General features: G+C 48.8%; 1 protein-coding gene across 2 annotated transcripts in view; it reads right to left on the reverse strand.

Annotated features, from left to right (window-relative positions):
* The window catches only part of TNRC6A (trinucleotide repeat containing adaptor 6A), a 39,664-nt gene that overhangs the window by 2,841 nt on the left and 16,110 nt on the right, over positions 1 to 20,713 (reverse strand). The window contains exons 5-23 of one of the 2 annotated variants that reach the window (XM_053366183.1): positions 18,741 to 19,100; positions 15,027 to 17,657; positions 13,897 to 14,061; positions 13,393 to 13,574; positions 13,158 to 13,238; positions 12,878 to 12,929; positions 11,911 to 12,053; positions 10,708 to 10,857; positions 8,493 to 8,624; positions 7,983 to 8,111; positions 7,803 to 7,895; positions 6,167 to 6,392; positions 4,915 to 5,046; positions 3,332 to 3,490; positions 2,618 to 2,758; positions 1,689 to 1,802; positions 1,263 to 1,481; positions 621 to 691; positions 342 to 481 (exon numbers count right to left, since the gene is read on the reverse strand). In XM_053366183.1, the coding sequence (XP_053222158.1) occupies positions 342 to 481; positions 621 to 691; positions 1,263 to 1,481; positions 1,689 to 1,802; positions 2,618 to 2,758; positions 3,332 to 3,490; positions 4,915 to 5,046; positions 6,167 to 6,392; positions 7,803 to 7,895; positions 7,983 to 8,111; positions 8,493 to 8,624; positions 10,708 to 10,857; positions 11,911 to 12,053; positions 12,878 to 12,929; positions 13,158 to 13,238; positions 13,393 to 13,574; positions 13,897 to 14,061; positions 15,027 to 17,657; positions 18,741 to 19,100 (5,320 nt within the window). The remainder of the gene's footprint in view (positions 1 to 341; positions 482 to 620; positions 692 to 1,262; positions 1,482 to 1,688; positions 1,803 to 2,617; positions 2,759 to 3,331; positions 3,491 to 4,914; positions 5,047 to 6,166; positions 6,393 to 7,802; positions 7,896 to 7,982; positions 8,112 to 8,492; positions 8,625 to 10,707; positions 10,858 to 11,910; positions 12,054 to 12,877; positions 12,930 to 13,157; positions 13,239 to 13,392; positions 13,575 to 13,896; positions 14,062 to 15,026; positions 17,658 to 18,740; positions 19,101 to 20,713) is intronic. The other variant, XM_053366185.1, reaches the window with a different exon arrangement.

Genomic DNA, 20,713 nt, shown 5'->3' on the forward strand with positions numbered 1-20,713 from the left:
CCTCAGACTACCCTGTGCTCAAAGCAATTTTAAGAGTTTTGTGCTTTTAAATCCTACCCTGCCCTCCATCTCTCATAGCAAATGCATCTCCAGCAGTGTATCTGAAACAGAGTCAACCCTAAGGATGAACGTTTCTTATGGGAAACGTCTGTGCCCTGCCCAGTGAGGGGCATCATAAGGGACCACCCGCTTACACAGAAGTGTGCCAGCTAGACGCTGCTGCTCTCAGCTTCCCCTGAGGCCCCAATCCTTGCCTTCTGCACACCGCGCCCCCTGCCCCCCAATGCAGCAGGACAGAAAAGCACCTCCCCTCTTCCTCCCAGGCTCCCGGCCGTACTTACATGTGGAGAGATTTTTGTGCCTTCACCACCTCTTCTTTTGAACTGTAGCGGACCAATGCATTGCCGTGGGGCAGGTTCAGGTGGAATGTGATCAGCGGTCCGTGCTGCATGCACAGTGTCCGCAGGGTGGAGCCATCAATCTGGATGGCATGGGAGGGGGGAGAGAGGCACACATAATCACACACTGTCTCTACCTGCCTGAGCCCTCAGGGCAAGGGGAACAGGGCCCAAACCTCCCTGCAAGCTACTGGCACAAGGCCAAGCTGTGTCCTCACTCACCTGAGGTGTGAGGTTCTTCAGGACAAGACAGTTGGTTATTCTCCCTGAGCTGCTCTCACCCCAGCTTGAACCTGCCGGAAGCAAAAGAAAAATGGCACTGCCGTCGTGGAAAAAGGTGCCTGCAGGCCCCACATGGGATTTTTTAAAGTCCTCTGCCCCACCTACAAAAGGGTCAGATTTCACCCCATATTGAATGAGACCAGAGGCTTCTAGTTCATGTGTGGGAATCAAACCAGCCACTCTAAAGCAAGAGTGACTTTGCAACAGAAGGATAACTGTGGTACAGAGCTCGTTGGCCATGCCCTCAGGCTGCCATGTTCCCAGCCACCAGTCAGTTCAGAAGGCTGGCACTGGAGATGCTGCAAGAAGCAGGGAGATTTGAGAGCGGACAGAGTGCAGGGAGGGTCTGAACTTCAGGCCCTGTTTCAGCTCCTGATTGATGGCCCATGATCCTAATTTCCAGGGCCCCCCTCGCCACCACCTTGGGTTGTCCTGGCAGGCAATGCTACCAGCTGTGACAAGGCAGCTCTCCCGCAGCCTTAAGAACCGAAAGCAAGGAAAGGTGTTCTTTCTCCTTCCGCAGACCCCCCTCCTCTCTGCAGACAAAAAGCCAGCCTGGCCAAAGGCAACCCAGACCCTCACCAGGGGTATATCTGGCATCGGAATTGCTCCAGCTGCCCCCGAGCCGCGCAGAGTTCTCCCACGAGGACAGAGGCAGCTTCTGCCCGGTCAGTCCTGGCGGTGGGCGCGAGGGAGCGGTGATGCTCTTGGGTGGCAAAGGAACCTTCCACAGCTCGTGAGCCAGAGAGGTGTTGTTAATGGAAGCAGGAGACCACGTCGATTTGGAGTCACTGTTTCTGGCTGGGAGGAAAGGAAACCAGAGGCATGTGAAAAATTAATAATAATGAAAAAGGCGAGCTGTTCCTGGTGCCCCCCCCAATCTTCCCCATGGGCTGATCCAGGCAGCACAGGACTCTGGGCAGCTAAGGGCTGGGTGGAGAAGCATGAGTTCATGGCGGCATCCAAGAGGAGGCAGACATGGCCTGTGTGTGACGCACCCGACCTCACCTGAAGAAGAAGTGCTTTGTGCTGTACTGCTGAGGGAAACATTGTAGTTGGAGGCACGAATGGATGACCAGGCACTAGTTGAAGGCAGCGTGGTGTTCAGAGATGAGGATGACCCTAACAGGAAAAAGTCAACAGCTCATCACTCCCCTGGAGGACACCAGCAGCAAGGGAGAGACAGGCACCTTTGTTTCTTCATATGCGCCGCAACATTGAAATGTAGGTTCCAGGGCTGAACCCTGCTGCAAACTGGAACGCAGAGCCCAGCGAGGTGGGTGCAGCTCTGGTCACCCAGGCACAGCTCAGTTCTCTCCTGCCCACAGGAACCCTTCTTCCCCCAGCACTGCTCAGACCAACAGACCTCAACTCAGGGATCAAGCCATGGCTGGATGCAAGTTACTCAAGGGGGGGGGACCCTAAGGCGATGGCGTTCCGGCCCTCTTCTCCCACTCTTGCCAAGATGCACACTGGCTAGTGAGTTCCACCATGGCTGCAGTTCTGCAGAAGAGGCATGCAAGGCTTGCTTCACCCAACTGCAGCAGAATGGAGGACATGCAAAATCCAAGTGGACCCGATTGCCTCACACCTGGGCTTTCCAGAATGTCTCCATGGTGGAAAGCACCAAGAATCTTTTGAGAGGGGCTGGGGGAACCCTTCTTGCTCAGGTCAGGTCAAGCGAGACCTGACCAGCTCCTTGTGCTCTCCTTTGCGTAACACTTTGCTGGGTATGGAGAAGGACTCAGCAAAGGTCTCAAGAGCTGCAGGATTTCCTTCCTCTAGAGACTTGCCAAAGACCAAGCCACTTAAATCAGGCATGATAACAAAAAGCTCAGAAAAATACAAACTGGCACAACCTTCAACCTTTGGACCACTGAAGGGGCTCTTTTTGTGCAGAATTCTCAAGTGACCAGCCTCTGCTCCCAGATACATACCGCTGTTCCTGTCCCTGAGGTGGTCGGCCTCCCGCACAGTGTTAATCGACAGATTGTTTGTGACGCTGCCGGGAGTGATGTACGGGTCAGTTTCAGGGTCGATGTTTGGATAACCTTTCCACGGCTCACCAGGACGAAATTCTAGCATTTTGAAAAAAGTGTCAGGAGGCTGAGCTTATTCCATGGAAGAACTATTGGGCCCAATTCAGCCTCCGAGTGAACGCTGAGCAGATGATCACCGTACATGGTGCTGGTGGGGCCGAGGCTGTTATTTCAGACTGCAGGGGGAGGGCAGGGATAGGGGACCCACTTCAACTCACAACGAGACTGAACCTTCTCAGATAATTCTCAGAAAAAGATTTGGGCTTTCCCCCAAGTTCTTTCAAAGTTTGGAGAGAAATGCATCCTCTTAGGAGCACCTTTGTAGTCCCCTTCCCAGCTGCAAGATCACATGCATGTCCTCTCCCCCCCAACTTAACTTGTGGAACTTCCTAGCACAAAACTAATACTTCCAGCTGCCTCTCGGGTCCACAATTTATTGTCACGGCCAGAGAAGGCACGTAGGTGAACTCCTCTACCCTTCCCTAAAGACTTCTCAAGTCCCCCTTCAACCAATTGCTTCCACCATCTTCCCCAGCCCAAGAAGGGAAGAACTTGGTTTCCTGTGCCCCAAGCCCCAAATCTTGGGGGAACAGACTGGTGCAAGTCACCCACCTGGTGGCCAATTGACACTGCTAGAACCGTTAGGCGATTTGGCACGTGGCCAGCCGTCCCCAATCGATCCAGGAGGGCTGGCTGGTGAGTTACTGCTGTTCATGAAGTCGTAGGGAACAAAGGGAGTTTCCTCCAACCTAAAGCCACTTGAAATAGCACCTGGAAGAGAGGAGACTGCTGATCAGTTTGGCCACTGAGCTGCCAACAGCAACAACCAGATTAACCCCTTCCTTTACACCCACAGCTCAGAACATCATTCTGAGTTAAGTCAGAAGTAGTCCTCCAGTCCCTGCCAAGGTGTAGCAGGTCACATCCCCACTTGCACACAGGTGTCATCGTGGTCCAGGGTAAGGTCTTCATTCTCCTCTAAATTAGCTATGGCTGGCAGCCAAGGCGAATGAGATGTGCCTGCATGGGCAGAATCTGGCAGGCAACTGCTGCAAATTCCCAAGACCATTGGCTTTCTTTGGCAACCAAAACAATACACCCCAGTGTGATTGTGGGATTATGCTTCAAACCATGCAAGGGCTTCTCTGAGAAAATAACCATGCAAGGAGCCACCCAGAGTGGCTGGGGAAACCCTAATAATAATAATAATAATAACAACAACAACAACAATAATAACAACCCCAGCCACTCGGGGGGGCTTCCAACAAGATATTAAAAACACAGTAAAAGATCAAACATTAAAAACTTCCCTAAACAGGACTGCCTTCAGATGTCCCCTATCCCTGCCCTCCCCCTGCAGTCTGAAATAACAGCCTCGGCCCCACCAGCACCATGTACGGTGATCATCTGCTCAGCGTTCACTCGGAGGCTGAATTGGGCCCAATAGTTCTTCCATGGAAGACATCTGAAGGCAGTCCTGTTTTCTAAAAGATGTCTTCTAAAAGTCAGATAGTTGTTTATTTCCTTGACATCTGATGGGAGGATATTCCACAGGGCACGCACCACTACTGAGAAGGCCCTCTGCCTGGTTCCTTGTAACCTCACTTCTCACAGTGAGGGAACTGCCAGAAGGCCCTCAGGAGACAGATATTCTAGGGAGGCAGCTTTGACATCCTATATGACATTTTGCCCCCGTGTGGCCCCAAGTCCATTTCCCCTGCCTACTCACAGACCACTCCTCTCTCCTCTTGCCACTCTCGTTACATTTTGCATAAACCTCAAAGGATTTTTGGAAAAAAGGTTTTGAGTGCTACATCAACTCTTAATTTCAGAAAAAAGCATCCAAAATATGCAACCTTTCAGGTATTGTACCAATTTGCATCCTTTAGTCCAGGCTTCCTCAACCTTGGCCCTCCAGATGTTTTGAGACTACAATTCCCATCATCCCTGACCACTGGTCCTGCTAGCTAGGGATCATGGGAGTTGTAGGCCAAAAAAACATCTGGAGGGCCGAGGTTGAGGAAGCCTGCTTTAGTCAGAATAAAAGGTGTATGGTATGAAAGCTTTATTGCCACCTTTCACAATGAACATCCACAAATTACACCCCTTCTCTCTGCAGCACCCATCTTCGGGAGGCCCTCTTTGCATCTGGTGTTTGGGGCCTCTTTGCTCCCCCTCCCTTGCATTCCACTCACCGTTTTTGCTGGCATTTTGATCCAACGATGTGTTAGCAGAAATACTGTCCACAGTCATCCATTTTCTCAGCCGGGACTGTGGCTCCTTAATACTGCCCAAGTCCATATTTACATTCAAGTTTGAGTTCAATCCTGCATCAAAGAAATTGGGTTACACTCCCTGGACTCCAGTTCAGCTAAGCATAACAGTCTGAATAAAACAGGCCTCTGCTACCTTCACTGTCAAGAGGCAGTGGTCTATTATCGTCATAGACCAGTTCTGGGTCACTTACAATATCAGGAAAATCATAAAACACAACAGGAATACATTGAATTGCAATTGGGTATGACAGAGACAATTCAGATATAGCGGCAGTTAAAAATATATATTAAATCTTGATCACTAAAATATAACCTAAAATTATCATTTAAAACCTTAATCATTTTGGTAGTACAGCTTGTTCCCTAAGTTTTATGGCAGCGTCAAGAGGCAGGATTCACTATGAATACCAGCTGCTCAGAACCACAAGCGAGCAGAGTGCTGCTGCTGTACTCAGGTCCCAAAAGAGGCATTGTGATTTTTTGAGCTGGGAGACTGTCCCTCAGCAAAACAAAAGCAGCAGCTCTTAAACAGCAAGACGGGACATGTTTCAGAAGGCTCTAGTAATTAAGCCTCAAACTGAAGAGTGGAATTCAAACTGAATCTTGGGAGGAAACAATTTTATTTATTCAATTCATAACATTTATCAATAAGAAGGAATTAACAATAAATTTTAGACTTTCAAACAAGGCTAAATACGGATTAAAGCTCATGTCAATATTCTAAACCTTGGGGTAGGCTTGTCTAAATAAAAATGTTTCTAGCAGGCGCTGGCTTGATGTCAAGAGGCAGGGAGTTCTACAGTGTAGGTGCTGCCACACTAAAATATTGAATTCTGCCGATCAAAGCAGCTGATTGAATGGAAAACCTGTTAAATTATACATTCACTTGCAACTGGGAATCCTGTTTCCTTTGAGGAGCCTAAAGGGGGACCTCCATTGAGGATTTCCATTGAGGATTATGTCTTTAATCTGGTGAAGTCAGGCACCAACAGAAAGCTAGGTAACCGACTAGCAGGATTGTTATTGCTGGCTGCAGAATCAGAGACAAGAGGCTTAGCCAGGCAGCCACTGCCTCTCTTTTGAGAGAGGCTAAGACCAAGTACCGACCCAGCTCACAGCCTTGGTCACCTGATGCAGATTAGCCATAAGACGAGGTGGAGAGGACACTCACCTATGGGAAAGTTGCTGAATGCATTGATTTGCGACGGCCCTTTCTGCAGCTCTGGGTTGGTGTGGGGCACAATGTTCTCCACGAAAGACTTCATGGCAGAATGATGGAGCTGCTGTTGGGATGGGAGCAGCTGCTGCTGTTGTTGCTGCTGCTGCTTCATGAGTAGGTTTGGATCCAGCTGACAAGACTGTTGCATCATCTGTTGCTGCATATTGAGAGCGCGACTCTTCAAGCAGAGAGAGGGGGGAAATGTATTTGAGACAGATGTCCTGTCTGAGGCCTGAACAACTAGGAAGTGGCTCCACTGTAGCTGTGAAACAGAAGCCACGGCATATATAGCAGGCAGCTATAGAATCATGGAACTGTAAAACTTGAAGGGACCCTCAGGACCATCTAGTCCAACCCCCTGCAATGCATGAATATGCAAGGATCGAACCTGCAACCTTGGTGTTATCAGCACCTGAGCTGCTCAGTGTGTGCAGAAGGTCCCAGGTGCAATACCCAGGTAGATCCCCCCGTTTGAAATCCTGGAGAGCCATTACTGCCAGTCAGTGTTGTACACAGTACTCAGCTGGATGGCCTGACTCTGTCTAAAGCGGCATCCTAAACTTCTTATTCAGTCTAGTGGGTCATATGTTCTACAGACTTTCTGCCCTTACAACCTGTGCACAAAGGTGGAATTGGCTTAACATCCAGCAAAAAAGGCCGTAATAATCATTCTTATAATAGTCAAACAAAGCAGAAGAGATAATTCAGAAAACACACACAACCAACATGACTTGAATCCGCAATACGGGTGCAATCTTAAATAACGTTGTCTATGTATTGCTGGCAATGGATGTGAAAATAATTTTGTTATTTGCAAATAAAACCTATCTTCTTTTCAACCTGCAAAATGGTCACTGTTAACGTACAATATTTAAACAAAGCGAGTCCTTGATCTGGGCTGCAAAACATAGGTGGTGAACTTGCTCTTGTTCTATGAAATAAAGTGGTCCAATTAGAACAACCTTTAGAATAACTTTATCCAGGAGAGAGAGAGAGAGAGAGAGAGAGAGAGAGAGAGAGAGAGAGAGAGAAAAGAGATGCTCCTTTGGCCATGCATGAAGGCAGCAGGAAGGAAAATAGGATAATCATAGAATCGTGGAGTTGGAAGGGATGATGATGTTGATGATGATAATAATAATAATAATAATAATAATAATAATAATAATAATAATAATAAAAAAATTATTTATACCCTGCCCATCTGGCTGGGTTTCCCCAGCCACTCTGGGGTCCTCCTGCAGTGCAGGAATCTTTTGCCCAACGTGCGGCTTGAACCCACAACCCTGAGATTAAAATTAAGAAGTGAGCTAGTTCTTCCACAACAGATGATTCACCTATTTTGCCAAGGTGTGTTGCTAAGTGCACCCTAGCTTTTGCAAAGGGCTATCCACCGTTCTCGTGAAATATTCCAGTTCTCAGGCAAACAGCCTTGAACTGGCAACAAGAGATTTGTGAAGGAGGAGATAACGTATGGGTCAGCGGAGAAAGACCCAATTCAACCTGATCTTTCCCGATCAATTCAGGTCAAGAGAAGGCAGAACCAATATTAAAAATGAAAGAGAAAACAAAAAGTTTCCCCAAACCCTACCTGCTGCTGCTGCTGCTGCTCCTGGCGGCCGCCACCCCCAGCAGAGGACATGTTTCTCTGGCTCGGCACTTTCCTCTGCTGGGCCAGCAATCGCTGCAAAAAGTCAGGAAGAAGTCAGGGCAGAGTCAGGGAGGATGAGCACTTTCTAAGCAAAGTTGGGGGAGGAAGTGTATCACTTACTTGTAACTGGGAGATCTGGGAAAGCTGGTTGAGCTGGGAGAGTTGGTTCAACATGGCTACCTGTTGCGGGCCGAAGAGTGGATTCAGGCCCCCGTTGTTTGGTGCATACTTCAGCAAGGATACTGGAACCTACAAAGCGGAGAAAAGCATGACAATGAGATGAAGGTTGGAAGTTGGCTAGGAGAGAGGGAGGGAGACACGCAACCAACACCTTCTCACCATAAGCAGGAAGAGCTGCCCCAGCAGATACTGGCAGCCTTGCTTGGCTTGGAGGCCCTTTACTTAGCTCTTTAAAAACTTGGGGGTGGGGAGCCCCGTAATGGGATGTGGAAGGGAGAAGAGGAGAGGTGGGAGGTGGAGAATGTGACTTGTGTTTGCTTGTACCAGGGCAGGTGCTATTGGGACCAAGCCTGGCAGCCATCATTTTTGAAGAGAGGAAGAATGTCTTTACAAAACTAGCACACCCATCCACCCAACATCAGGCCAGGCCTTCTCTTTCACAAGCCTCACCTGAGGGGAGAGCAATGGAGGAGGCACTTGAGCACGTGGATTAGGCTGAGATGAGTTAAGAGGCTGTGCTGGAGACGGCTGCATACTCCGGGGCTGTGCTGCTAGATTTCCAAACATACTGGGGTTGCCATTCTGCAAAGAGAACGTAAAAAGAGGGCTGAGCAGCTGTTCCCACCCTCTCCCAAGACAGGAGCAGGAGTACATAACCATAAAGTGGCAGCTTAGGTCAGAAGTGACAGAAAGTATGGTCTGCCGGCTACTGAAGCTGCTTCTTGCATTGCCCTTAAGCGTTGCATTCAGCACATGTAGGGAAACGGACAACTGTTCAGCCTAGTGCTGTTTTGGTAGGAAGGCGGCATTTCTAAGAAGGTGAGCTTGGAGCTGAGATGTACGTTGAAGCAAACAAGCATCACCCTGAAACTAGAGAGTAAGACCAAGTTTCCATCTCCCTCTGAATTCTACAGAGCTACTTTGTGGGCTTCCTCCCACTGGGGCATCTGCTTGGCTACTGTGAGGCTCCAACTGCTGCAGAGCTCTTTTGACATTCTTATATCCTTGACTCTTAGTAGACCCTGAAACTCTTTTGCCTGGAAGCAAAAAAGAATGCCTGCATCCCAGCACTCCTGCAAGGAGCTGAGGGAAGCATGCCTAGTGCAGTGCTTTTTTTCTCCCTGAAAAAAAATGTTTAGGGACTACTCTCATTTTCCTACTCATATTGAAATACTGCCACTCAATGAGCCAATCTTAGATTCACAAAATGTTTAAGGGTATGTGTACCGCTGCGTCCCCCCAGAAAAAAAGCACTGCCTAGGTGTGTGGGCACATACACACTGTCCTTAGGATGGAAGTGGGATGTAGGTTCAAGTGAAGGGATTGGGATTTGCCTAAGCCAGCTAGTGATCGTTCAAAGCTCAGGGGAAATTTGAATCAGGCTCTTCCATGTCTTAAGACCAGTGTTTCCCAAACTTGGGTCTCCAGTTGTTGTTGTTTTGGACTATAAATCCCATCATTCCTAGCTGGCAAGACCAGTGGTCAGAGATGATGGGAATTGTAGTTTGAAAACAGCTGGAGACCCAAGTTTAGGAAACACCGTCTTAAGCCTATAGCTCAAGCTACAGCACCACAATGGAGCTCCAGTCAGTATGATAAATCTATCTGCCACAGAAAGAGACACTGGGAACCCACTAAGTCCTTCACCAGTAACAGGATCCTTGGTTAATGAGGGGGATGCCCTGAGGGAAGAAGGGAGCCTGCCAAGACATACTGCAGGGGCACAACTGCTTCTCTTCTCGCCCCAACCACCCTTTCTGGACTAAAGTGAACATGCAAACAACAACCAGAACACAAAGGCTAAGCCTGGGCTTGCAAAAATAGGCACACATGGCCCTCAGATGGGGCTGTAAACACAAGCCCTGTCCACCCAACGGTCTGGTTCCTGCACTGTAGGGAGTTGGACTAGATGACCTATGAATCTATGATTCTGTGCTGCCTTCAGTTCTCCATATGCTATTGCAAATAAGCGGACAGCGGTTGGAGGGTTGAGAAGTTAAAAAGAAACTACGAATGAGAAGCAGGGGAGAGTAACAGGCACATATAAAGAGGAGACGGTGTAATGAGGCAAATGAAAAGGAAGGAAGGTGCTCTCCGACCGTGGCTGTTTTTACAAGGCCGTGCAGATGACTGAACCCTGGGGGAAGGAAGCCAGCAAGCACAACAGCAGCCACCACACACCTTGTATGGCACCAAGGACGAATCTGGGAAACCTGATCTAGAGGATGACAGAAGATTCTCCTGCCTGAAAGATATTTGATCTGGAGAAGGTACGAGAAATATGCATCTAGAGCAGTGTTTCCCAAAGTGTGGTACGTGAAAAGGTTTCTAAGGGTACACAAAATAATTTTCTCTAGTCGAGATAAAATATTATTATGAAAAATACCCACAAATGAACTTTGCCCCAGAAGGGGTTTGCCGGTAAGACTAAACTTGCAAAAAGGGGCACATGATTATTCTAAGTTTGGGAAACACTGATCTAGAGGGTTGCAGGTTTTTTAAAACCATGTGTGCACTAAGTGGAAGAGGACCAAAAGGTTTAAGCTGCCATTCATCTTCTCTAAATGTCTGTAAATCAAGGGGGATGAGACAGCATGCTAAAATCTGAGGAAGTACCCAATGGCTTTGTTGAAACATCATGTAAAGAGGATGCTCACAGCCTTACCTGTCTAACAGAATTCAAGTTTTGCATACCCAGCCCTGTTAGGGAGCCAAGGGCCTGGTTAGGTAGTGCACTGTTTGAAGGGGGAAACTTCACGTTCTGATTGGACATAAACTGCATGTTCTGGGAATCGTCTGCTACAACAAGGCCATCCTGGTTGGGCAGACAAGTTGAAGGAGCAAGGGTTGGACAGCAAGCCAAGCAGCAGGACGGATAGACGGACAGGAAGAGGCAGACAAGTCCAGCATCAACGGGGTGGGGAGAAAAAGTCAGAAAACAGGAGACAGGAGGTTAGTGCCACTGCAGTCTAGAGCCAGATGGTTCCCTAAGCAGATGGCAGATACTCTTTTATTTTATATACTGTTCGATTTGTAAGAAAACCTCTAAGCAATTTACCGAAAATAAGAAAAATTTAAAATCATTGATAAAATAATAGTGGGTTGTATTCAGCGTAGCATGAAGTCAGGGTCCCATCAGTGAAAGGATGGCTGCTAGTGCAATGGAAACCCATTCCCCCAAATCTATTGTACGGCTTTCCCCATCCCTCCCAAGCCCATTTGGCAGACACAGAGCAGGGGGAGTCCTGTTGCGCTAGCAGCAATCCTGAGCCAAAAGGATGAGTTTGTGGAATATCTAATAATAATATTTATGAGTCACATTGTTGAAGGAAGGTGAACTCAAAGCGATTCACTAAACCAAACATTAAGCACAACAGCAGTGAAAATGCTTTCCTGAGATGCCCACCCTGATTGAGAAAAGAGGAGTGCAGACTCCTCTCTTAAGGGCCTATGACTCATAGCAAAAGCAACAGCATTAGATGCTCCTGAATGCACTGAACTTAGTCCCCCAACCCTGCAAACTATTTTCAGTGAAAACACATCAGCGTCCCTCAGAATCTTCCCCTGCTCTGGGTTCTAGAGGCACCAGAGTCAGTCTCCCACTCACTCATTTGCAGATGGGCAGCCTAGAATTAAAATTAAGGGTTAAGCAGAAGCACACTACAGCTGCAATCCGAATCCTATTTATTGGGGAGGAAGCCCCACTGAATTAAGAAGGACTTACTTTGGAGTAGACATGGTGAGGAGCGCAATGCAACTCTTTAGTAACACATCAATTTATTTATTTTTAGTACAGGAGCATTCATTTTACTGAGTACAGCAGCAATTGTTTTTTTACTGCCCCTTGGGAGGAGACAGGCTCTCTCACCTTATCAAAGTAAGGATTTCGATCCACGGAAGACTCTTTGGAAATCTGAGGACGGGCGCCTGGGCCTTTTCCTATCACCCGGCTGTACTCTCCAGCATTCAGGCTGTGCTTGTCCATCTCCATCCGTTTGTCAGGCAAGATCCCTAAGGGGAGATGGGAAAGCATCTTCACACAGCTGCTCTGAACAGTGGATCTCAACAGAAAAGACTAACACTGCCTCTTGCTTAAACTCCACGGGCACAAAAAGTTCTCCTAAAGCAGGCATGTCCAAAGTCTGGCCTTCCGGTTGATTTAATCCGACCCCTGAGGCAGTATATGTCCTGCGGTAAAATCCTAAAAAAAGTCAACAACTTTGGGGTAAAACTGTAAAAGCTCACCATCTTCAATCCTAAAAAAAAGATCAACAACTGTGGCTGGCCCTCATGCATGTTCACTTCATCAAATCTGGCCCTCTTTGAAAAAAGTTTGGGCACCCCTGTCCTAAAGCAACCTTCCCCAATCTGACACCCTTCAGTTGTTTTGGACTGCAACTCCCATCAGCTCCAGCCAGGATGAAAATAGCAATCCAAACCTTGCACAGGAAATTCCTGCGAAGAGAACGCAGGTGAAACCGAGTCTTTTTTTGACAACAATATGCTCAATTTCATTTGCTTTAGGCGCAAGTTATAACTGGGATTGCTGATTATTTAACAAGGCCTGAGCCAATTGGGCTAGAAATGCACACCATTTTTAAAAGACCACAAATAAATAGGAACCTAGGAAGTTGTCTTTATACTGAGACAGATCACTGGCCCATCTAAATGGACTGGTAGAGGCTAGTCCTTCCCAGCCCTACCAGAAGATGCTGCCATTGGGGATTGAACCTGGAGCCTTCTGCATGCCAAGCCAGCGCTCTATCACTCTGCACCCCCCTTCTATCTTGAGTCACCTTTCATTCATCCTACCACAACCCCATGCCTGCACTTACCTCCAGATACATCCATCTTATTGCTCTGCATCATTTCTTCTGGTGACTCTCTCTAAAGGAATAACCAAGAGGAGCTTAATTACAGTCAGCCTCTGCTTACTCCAGGCTACCCCTTCTGCTTTTTATGAGGGAGGGAAGGCAGGCAGGCAGACAGAAGATCACAGAGTGCATCTTAGCAAAAAGTGAAAAAAGCAGGCACTATGAAGCAGGGCTGGAAAAAGAATGAATTGCCACGGGATGAGTCCTTGCCCTGCCACGCACACCCCACTTCAGGACTTACATGGAAGCCGAGATTCACAAACTGTTTCACAAATGGATTGATCCACGTTTCGTCTTGCTTGTTTCCATTTTTCATTGTTCCCTACAAGTAACCACAAACAGCATGGAAACTTCATTATTAGATATATGGCTACTGATCAACACCTACATAGGACTTTAATGTGGCACAGGCTTCAGGTAGTTTAAGAGGCAGAGGGAGCTTTTCTCTGTCTTGCTCTGCAGCTAAACTCGGTTACCTTAGAAGGCATCTTTTTAGGGTATGGTGGCCAGTGTAGAGAGGCGTTCGCATCTTGGGCAGAGTTGCTGTTCCACATCCCAATCTCAACGTCGTCCTCTTCCTCCCAGTTCGACTGATGGCTTCCTGGCAAAGGCATGTCGCCCCCACACCAGCCATCTGGAACTTGCATAGACTTAGGTCCTGATTGTGATAAAATAAATAAATCACTTTTTACTCATCAGATACAACACGTCCCCCTGCCCTCACTATAGCCACTATGCAGCACTATCACCTGGGGAGCTGTTATTCACATTTTACAAAGAACAAGAGTCAAGCTAACAGCAGCCAATGGCAAAGGAGGGATCTGAACGCAGATCTCCCAGACCCAAGTCGTAGGGCCTCCCTTCTTAATTCAGCTCTCCAAACAAACGCACCCTTGGTTCCCCGCACCCCCCAGATCTCGACACCTGGCAACTTCCCTAGTGCAGTTCCCCACTTCCAGCCCACCTAGAAAAGCACGTACCAGGTTTATGAGGAGCCTGCTGCCCAGCAGATGTGTTCCCCCAGCTACCGGCACTCATAGCATCACCGACCGATTCTCCCCAGCTCGTACCAGCATCAACAGGCTTGCCCCAAGCTGATGTGCCATTGTCTACAGTAACAGGAGCAGGAAGAGGCTCTCCCCAACCTTTCAAAAGAGGTTCACATTATTAGCTGGACCCAAAGGCAGGCAACACATGGCTAGGCTAACTTTTGGATTAAGGAAAATTTTGTGACTTTTTAGTAACAATTTCAGTTCCATTGTGAGGAAAACTGTTCTATAACCAAATGGAAAGCTCACATTATCCTACCACCAACGCAAACTGATCTTCAAAGATGATGATAGTATAATAATAATAATAAAAATAAAATATAATAATAATAATAATAATAATAATAATAATAATAATAATACCCTGCCCATCTGACTGGGTTGCCCCATTTGCTGTGTTAATGATTAATGCCTGTTGATCAATAACCAAGAAAAATGCCATGTGTGGCACTTGTTCATCCCCCCAAAATATTCACAGGCAAGGATATAAATTCTTATTTTGCTCCTTGCAATTAAAACAAAATACAAGTAGGAACAAACAAGTAAGCAGCTGAAGGGTGGTGGTGGTATCTTTGTATTGTTTGAAAGGCAAGACACAAAAATCAGTCAACCTACTGCAAATCTCCCAGGATCTTTCAACAACTGTTTCATTGATTTGAAAAGGCTAAGATGTACCACTGAATGATTTTCTGGCTACTTCTCTACACAATTTTATAAACCATGATTTGCACCCAACTTTAAACCATAGCTTAAAAACAAACAATGGTTAAACACAAATGAAGCTAATACACAGTGCTTGCTCTGCTTCTGCCCTGCTCCTGTTGCTCCACCAGGAAATGAGCCAGAGTCTGACTTGTGATACCTGAACGTGGGAAGATGGTTTGTTTCTTTCCAGACAAACCACACCTGGAAGCCATGGTATATTCTGGACTTCCCGCTAGCTTTTTGGAGCGAAACAAACAACAATGCTTTTCAAGAGACACTCCAGTAGCCTCCCCCCCCCCCCAAGTAGCGCCTGAGGGTTGTCTCAGTCAGGCAGATCATGGAAAATGGAGCCTTACCAGAGCTGCTGCCACTGCCGCCACCAGTCTCCATGCTGCTCACGGCGCTTGAAGAAAGCCCTTGCTGCAGTCCCTGTGCCTGCTGGTCTGAACAGCCACTGCCACTGTTCAGAGTGTTCTTGTTCCACATGTTCACATTCTTGTAGTTGTACTTGCTCGGGTCGCCCCAAGCGGAAGTTCCATCGTCAATCTCCATTTTGCGGCGAATGGACTCGGGGGATGGCTCCTCCCACCCGGTGGGCTCCTCTTCCTTGGCTGCGGACGGCATTGGTCCTCCCAGCCATCCTGCGGCCGGCGGCTTGCTTGCCGCAGACGGTGCCCCCCAGCAGCCCACCTCTTGCTGCTTGCTCCAGTCTGGGGAAGGAGGGCGCTTGGAGGGTGCCTCTCCCCCCCAGCTCTGGGAGCGGCTTGGCTTAGGAGATTCTCCCCACCCCTGGCTTTGGCTTGGCTTGGCAGACTCTTCCCATCCCGTGCAGCTCGTTGGCTTGGCGTTGTTGTTGCCGCCGCCTCCCCCCCAGTGCGCAGCGCCGGACTTGCCCGGCTCTTTCCAGCCAGAGGTCGACTTGTCGCTGTCGCTGCTGCCGGAACTGGATTTCTTCACCTCGCCCCAATGATTGCTTCTTGGGTTCTCCCCCCAGCCATCGACAGCTGGGGCCGCCCACCCCGGGCTTGCCTTCTGCCCATCTCCCCACCCCTGCTTGAGCTTGTCTGGGTCGCTCCACTGCGATGATGAGCACCTGTCCTCTTTGACGCTCCCCCATGATTGATTGCCCTTGGCCTGTGCAGCGGAAGCAGAGCCCTCTTCCCACCCCCCCTGGGTGCCGGAGACTTTGGAGTCCCCCCACCTTGTAGCAGACTTTGGATCGCCCCAACCCTGGCTGGATGGAGCGTTGTTGCCATGCAAGCTGGACCTCTCTGTGAGGCCCCCTGAGCCGCAGGCTTGGGCCATACAGCCCCCCCAGGCCTCTGTCCCATTGTCAGTCTTCTTCTCCCCTCTTGAAGAAACCTCTGTGTCCCAGGCAGTGTTTTGTTTGATTGGAGTCTGTCCCCAACCGGAATTGGAAAGGACCCGGGGGTCCAGATCTGTCCTGTTCACTATGCTCTGGAGCAACGCGTGCTGGTCAGCTTTCCTCCTTTCGCGGTTCGCCCCGTCCGCAGCAGATCTTTCCTCAGGGCTCTCGGTACTGCCGTCGCTATCCCCAATACTGCTTTTCGTCCACCCGCCGTTCTGCTCCACATTCTGAATTGCTGCAAAACTCTGGATGTCGACTGCGGCACTCTCCTCCTCGGAAGATTTCCGCATGTTTGTAAACTTCTTACTGTTCCCGCTGCCGCCCTTAGAGGCGTGAGGGTTGCTTGGAAGTTTGTTCCACTCTCCGTCGGCTAAGGTGGTGCTTTGGGCAGGACCCCTCCGGCCGCTGCCTCCTCCTCCTCCTCCAGAGCCCATTCCAATCCCACCCCCCCACACCACATTCTGGGCGCTGGCCCCCCCGCCTGCCACCTCCCACGCCCCTGCTCCTTTCTCCCCATTGACTTCAAAGTTAGTGCTGCTGGTCCCGCTGAGCCCAGGCTGCATTAGGTTTGCATTCACAGTGTCGCTATTGGCTTGGCTGTTTGAGCAGGTGTCTCCGGAGTAAGCGGGGCTGTAGGTGCCCCACAGAGTACTGGGAGTTCCACCATTTTTTGCTTCACCATTGCTCAGGTGAGAAACGGAAGTGCTGCTTATTACTGGAGAGGAGGCCTGGGGCTGAGGCCGACTGCTCTTGGCACTCACGCACCAGGCCCCAGGCCCTGTATTACTACTTGCCGGTTCAGTCACCTGCATCGAACCAGCAGGGTTTGGTAAACTAGAGGTCATAAAGTTAGTAGTGTTATTATTATTTGGTCCATTCACTTCGGGGTTAAGGCTCTGAGGCTGCCCACTCCGTGAAGCCTTCCTTGTACCATTCGCTTGGGGATCACAGTTTTCCTGGAGGCTGGCCCAGGAGCCGCCAAGGCTGGACGAGTTCATACTCTGATTGTTCGCTATCTGACCTAAACCTGTGCTGCAGCTACCGCTTCCTCCGGGCCCTTTCAGGGCATGCCCATTGTTCTCCAAGACAGGCCAGGCACTGCGGTGGCCGTTGGAATTCAAAGTGCTGGGATTTAATCCTCCATTGGATGAGTTGAGCGCGCTCCAAGTGTTCATTCTATTGTTGCTACTTTCCGACATGCCGTTAGGAGCATCGGCGGGCATCGGCGAGCAGGAGCTCACGAGGGAGCCGAGGGACACGCCCCACGACCTGCCAACGCTCCCGTTGCCCACGTTATTGCTGTTGCTACTGTTGCCAAACTTGGCCTGAGGACAGTGGCCGCCGCCGCCGTTCCGCAGGCCATTCACTTCACTGCCCGGGCCCCTTGAAGCCATGGCGATGAGGTTCCTCTCTGACCCAGAACTCGAGGCAGAAGCAGAGTCAGTGTCCGTACATTCTGAAGCCAGCTCCACGTCACTGCCGGTGATTGAGGGCCATGCCTCCTTGTCTGAGCCGTCTACAATAACTTTATCCCAGTTTGTGCTGGAGTCACCACTGGAAGAGACTGTTCCCCACTGAGAGTTCTCATAATGGGATCCTAGTGTGCTGTGGTTCAGATCTAGGAGGAGGAGGAGGAGAAGAAGACAAGACATTGTCGTCATCATTGGAAATGGTACAGCAAAAAAGAAACATTCAGTACAGTGAGCAAAGAAACAGAGGCAAGAAGACTCTCCAGAATTCTGGAAAACTAGGACCACAAGATGTTGCAAAAGCACATGGCTTAGGTACTTGCAATATTCTTAGCAAAAGGACAGGCACAGGTATGTCCATATATTCCACATGTGAAATGAGCCCCAATACCTAAAATGACTTGCCTCTCCCCCTTCCCCACTCATTAAGATCTACAGGAGGGGAGTCTCACCACATCCCACTGGTAGCTGAAGTGCAGCTAGTGGAATGGTGGGAGAGTGTCTTGGCTATGGAGCTCATCTTAGCCCCTCCCTCTTGTTAAGAACTCTGGCCAAGCTCTGGAGCTCTCTTGCTTAGACTATTACGGCCTTCTCTGGTCTGCTGTGGTCTTGCAATGGTTAACTCATCCCTGCTCAGGGCTCCAGATTCATTCACCTCTCTGGTCACTCTGATCATCTAACAAGTGCCTACAACGGCTTGCTGTCCATGCAGACTTCTTAGCATCCAGCCTCTTATCATTCTGAGAGTAAACTGCCGGCATATAGAAAGCATGTGCCCCCATTATGCTCCTCTTCAAAATGTCAAGTCACACAATGGGTGCACCAACCTTCCTATTACATTGAGAACAATACTATATTCTTAAGTGGAGAAACTCTCTAGCGCTCCTCTGGCCACAAGTGTGAAGGAAGAACTGACACCAGCAAGTGTATTATTCCTCCTGCCCGCTCCACTCCCCCCAAGCGTGGAAAGGCAGGTGACACAGCTGAGGGCAGAGCGACCATGTGTTGTGCCTTGGCAGGTTCTGCAGCTGCAGTCTTGGCATGAAGCACAGGAAAAGAACATCCGGTTTCTGCAGAGTTGTGACATTTAGAAATGAAGGCGAAATGGGTCTTAAGGAGCATGGAAAAGAGCTAGGTTGGGCCTTCCTCCAAAGCGTGCAGCCCCCCTGCCAAATGAGCCAGAGAGTTTACAGGCACTTGTCCATTTCATTGGGAAGTCTTCGCCACCTCACCTGCTTGCTTTTTGCTGCTGCTCTGCCCTTCGCCACCCACTGCAGGTTGCTCGCTTGTTACTGGACTCCCTTCGGACTGGCCGTTCAGCAGTTTAGATGCCGCCCCCAGGGTTGCAGCGATCCCCGGCAGTGGCTGCCCTCGCTTCAAGAGTTGCTTCTGCTCCTGGTGCCGGAACCGCGGAGGGACTTCGCGAGGTGGGTAGCGAGGCAAGGACGACGACGACTGCTGCTGCTGCTGCTGCTGACTGCTGACCAAAGCCCTCTTGGCATTATTATTGCCACCAACACTGCTGGTTGCTGTGCCGGCAGTGGAGGTGGCAGGTAATAGCTGATTGACACTGGGCTTGGCAGGTTCCGGCACTGCACTTGCCCAAAGCAAGATGTTTGATGGGGGAGGGAGAGAGAAGAGGGGGGAAGAGCAGATGTTAGTAAATTGTTTTAGGAGACCATTAAAAAACAACAACAAATATTTATTCAACAAAACACACAATTGCTTGTTCTCAAAAAGACTTCTAAAACATAGAACTTACACAAGGGGTTCAAAAAGGCGTTAGCTATACAGTCAAACCTTGATTCTCAAACGGCTCCGTTTTTGAATGTTTTGGCTCCCAAACGCCAAAAACCCAGAACGTTCCTCAGAACTCAAACGTCCGACATGGCTTCCGCTTGAGTGCAAGAAGCTCCTGCAACCAATCGGAAGCTGTGCCTCAGAACCTGAACAATTCTGAAGTTGAATGGTCTTCTAGAACGGATTATGTTCGAGTTCCAAGGTTTGACTGTATGCTTTATATACATAACAGACTAGGTGGCTCCTGTTCTTGCTGGAAAACCCTCCCCTTCCCCAGTGGCAATGGAACCGCTGGGATGATGGGTATGATGAAGCACCCCAGTGGCTTAGAGCGGAGGGGTCAGGAACAGAATAAACAGCTGGCTTGAGCATCTCTGGAAAAAAAGACAAGTTTGGCCTGGACAAATCTCATGGAGAAACAGGCACCAGGATGAACTCAATCAATGTTGGTAGTCAGAAAGGAGAAAAAGCAAAAAAGAAGGATGGAGGAAAGGCAGACTTGAGGGGTGATCTTCATGTTCAATTACCAATGTATGTCCACGAGTTACTAGAGATGAGTGATTGTTTGTCTCCAATGCAACCCAGGCTCACACACTTGCACGCTCAAATATGGCTTCAGTTAACTTTCATAAGAAAACCATTCAATTTCCCACTTCCAATTCTCCCTGGAAAAATTCTTAGCACTAAACAGAAACTTTAAAGCAGTTGTGCAGCCCTTGACTTGCCTCTAAACTTAATAGCAAGGAAGATGAGCAAAGAACATGTTTTCAAGAAGCATAAGCCTTGTTTGTCTTAATTTTTAAAAACCTGTTTTTATTTTTTTAAAAAAACTCTACAATAGAGATTAGAAGAAGCACATTCAATGTGCTGCATAAACATCACTTAACTGCTGGAAGGGTATAGTTTTACAGGGCTAGTTAGTGAGTAGAACTCTTCTCTCAAGTCTTCACTTAGGCATGAAAACAAAACTACAGTTGCTTTAACATCTTCAGTGCAGACAGGAAACAGTTTCACTAGCTGAAGAACCACCCTGCAAGTGTTGGTTTCACTCCTTTTTCTGGCACAAAGCAGGCTGCATTTAGACCTCTCTGCTTTCACTGTCACTTACAAACATAGCAATGTACTTTCCTTTTGAGTGCCTCACTGAGCTGCCAGTCTGGGGGTGCTAAAGGGCACATGTGGATTTCATATCACCAAGATGAGACATGCAAAATGCAAAAGTTCCAATGGAGGCCCCAGGGGAGGATGGATAGCTGCAGTTGACTCCCCTAGAGCCATGAGAAGGAACAGGAAATGAGTCAAGGTGGGGACTTTTGACAGGAAATACCTGCCCTTTTACAGATAAAAGAGCAATGGCTCACCAAAGCACAGTTAAGAGTGTGCAAGATTTTCTGGGAGTTCTGAT

This window comes from Podarcis raffonei, chromosome 14 (assembly GCF_027172205.1).
Source record: "Podarcis raffonei isolate rPodRaf1 chromosome 14, rPodRaf1.pri, whole genome shotgun sequence".
Classification (NCBI taxonomy): Eukaryota; Metazoa; Chordata; class Lepidosauria; order Squamata; family Lacertidae; genus Podarcis; species Podarcis raffonei.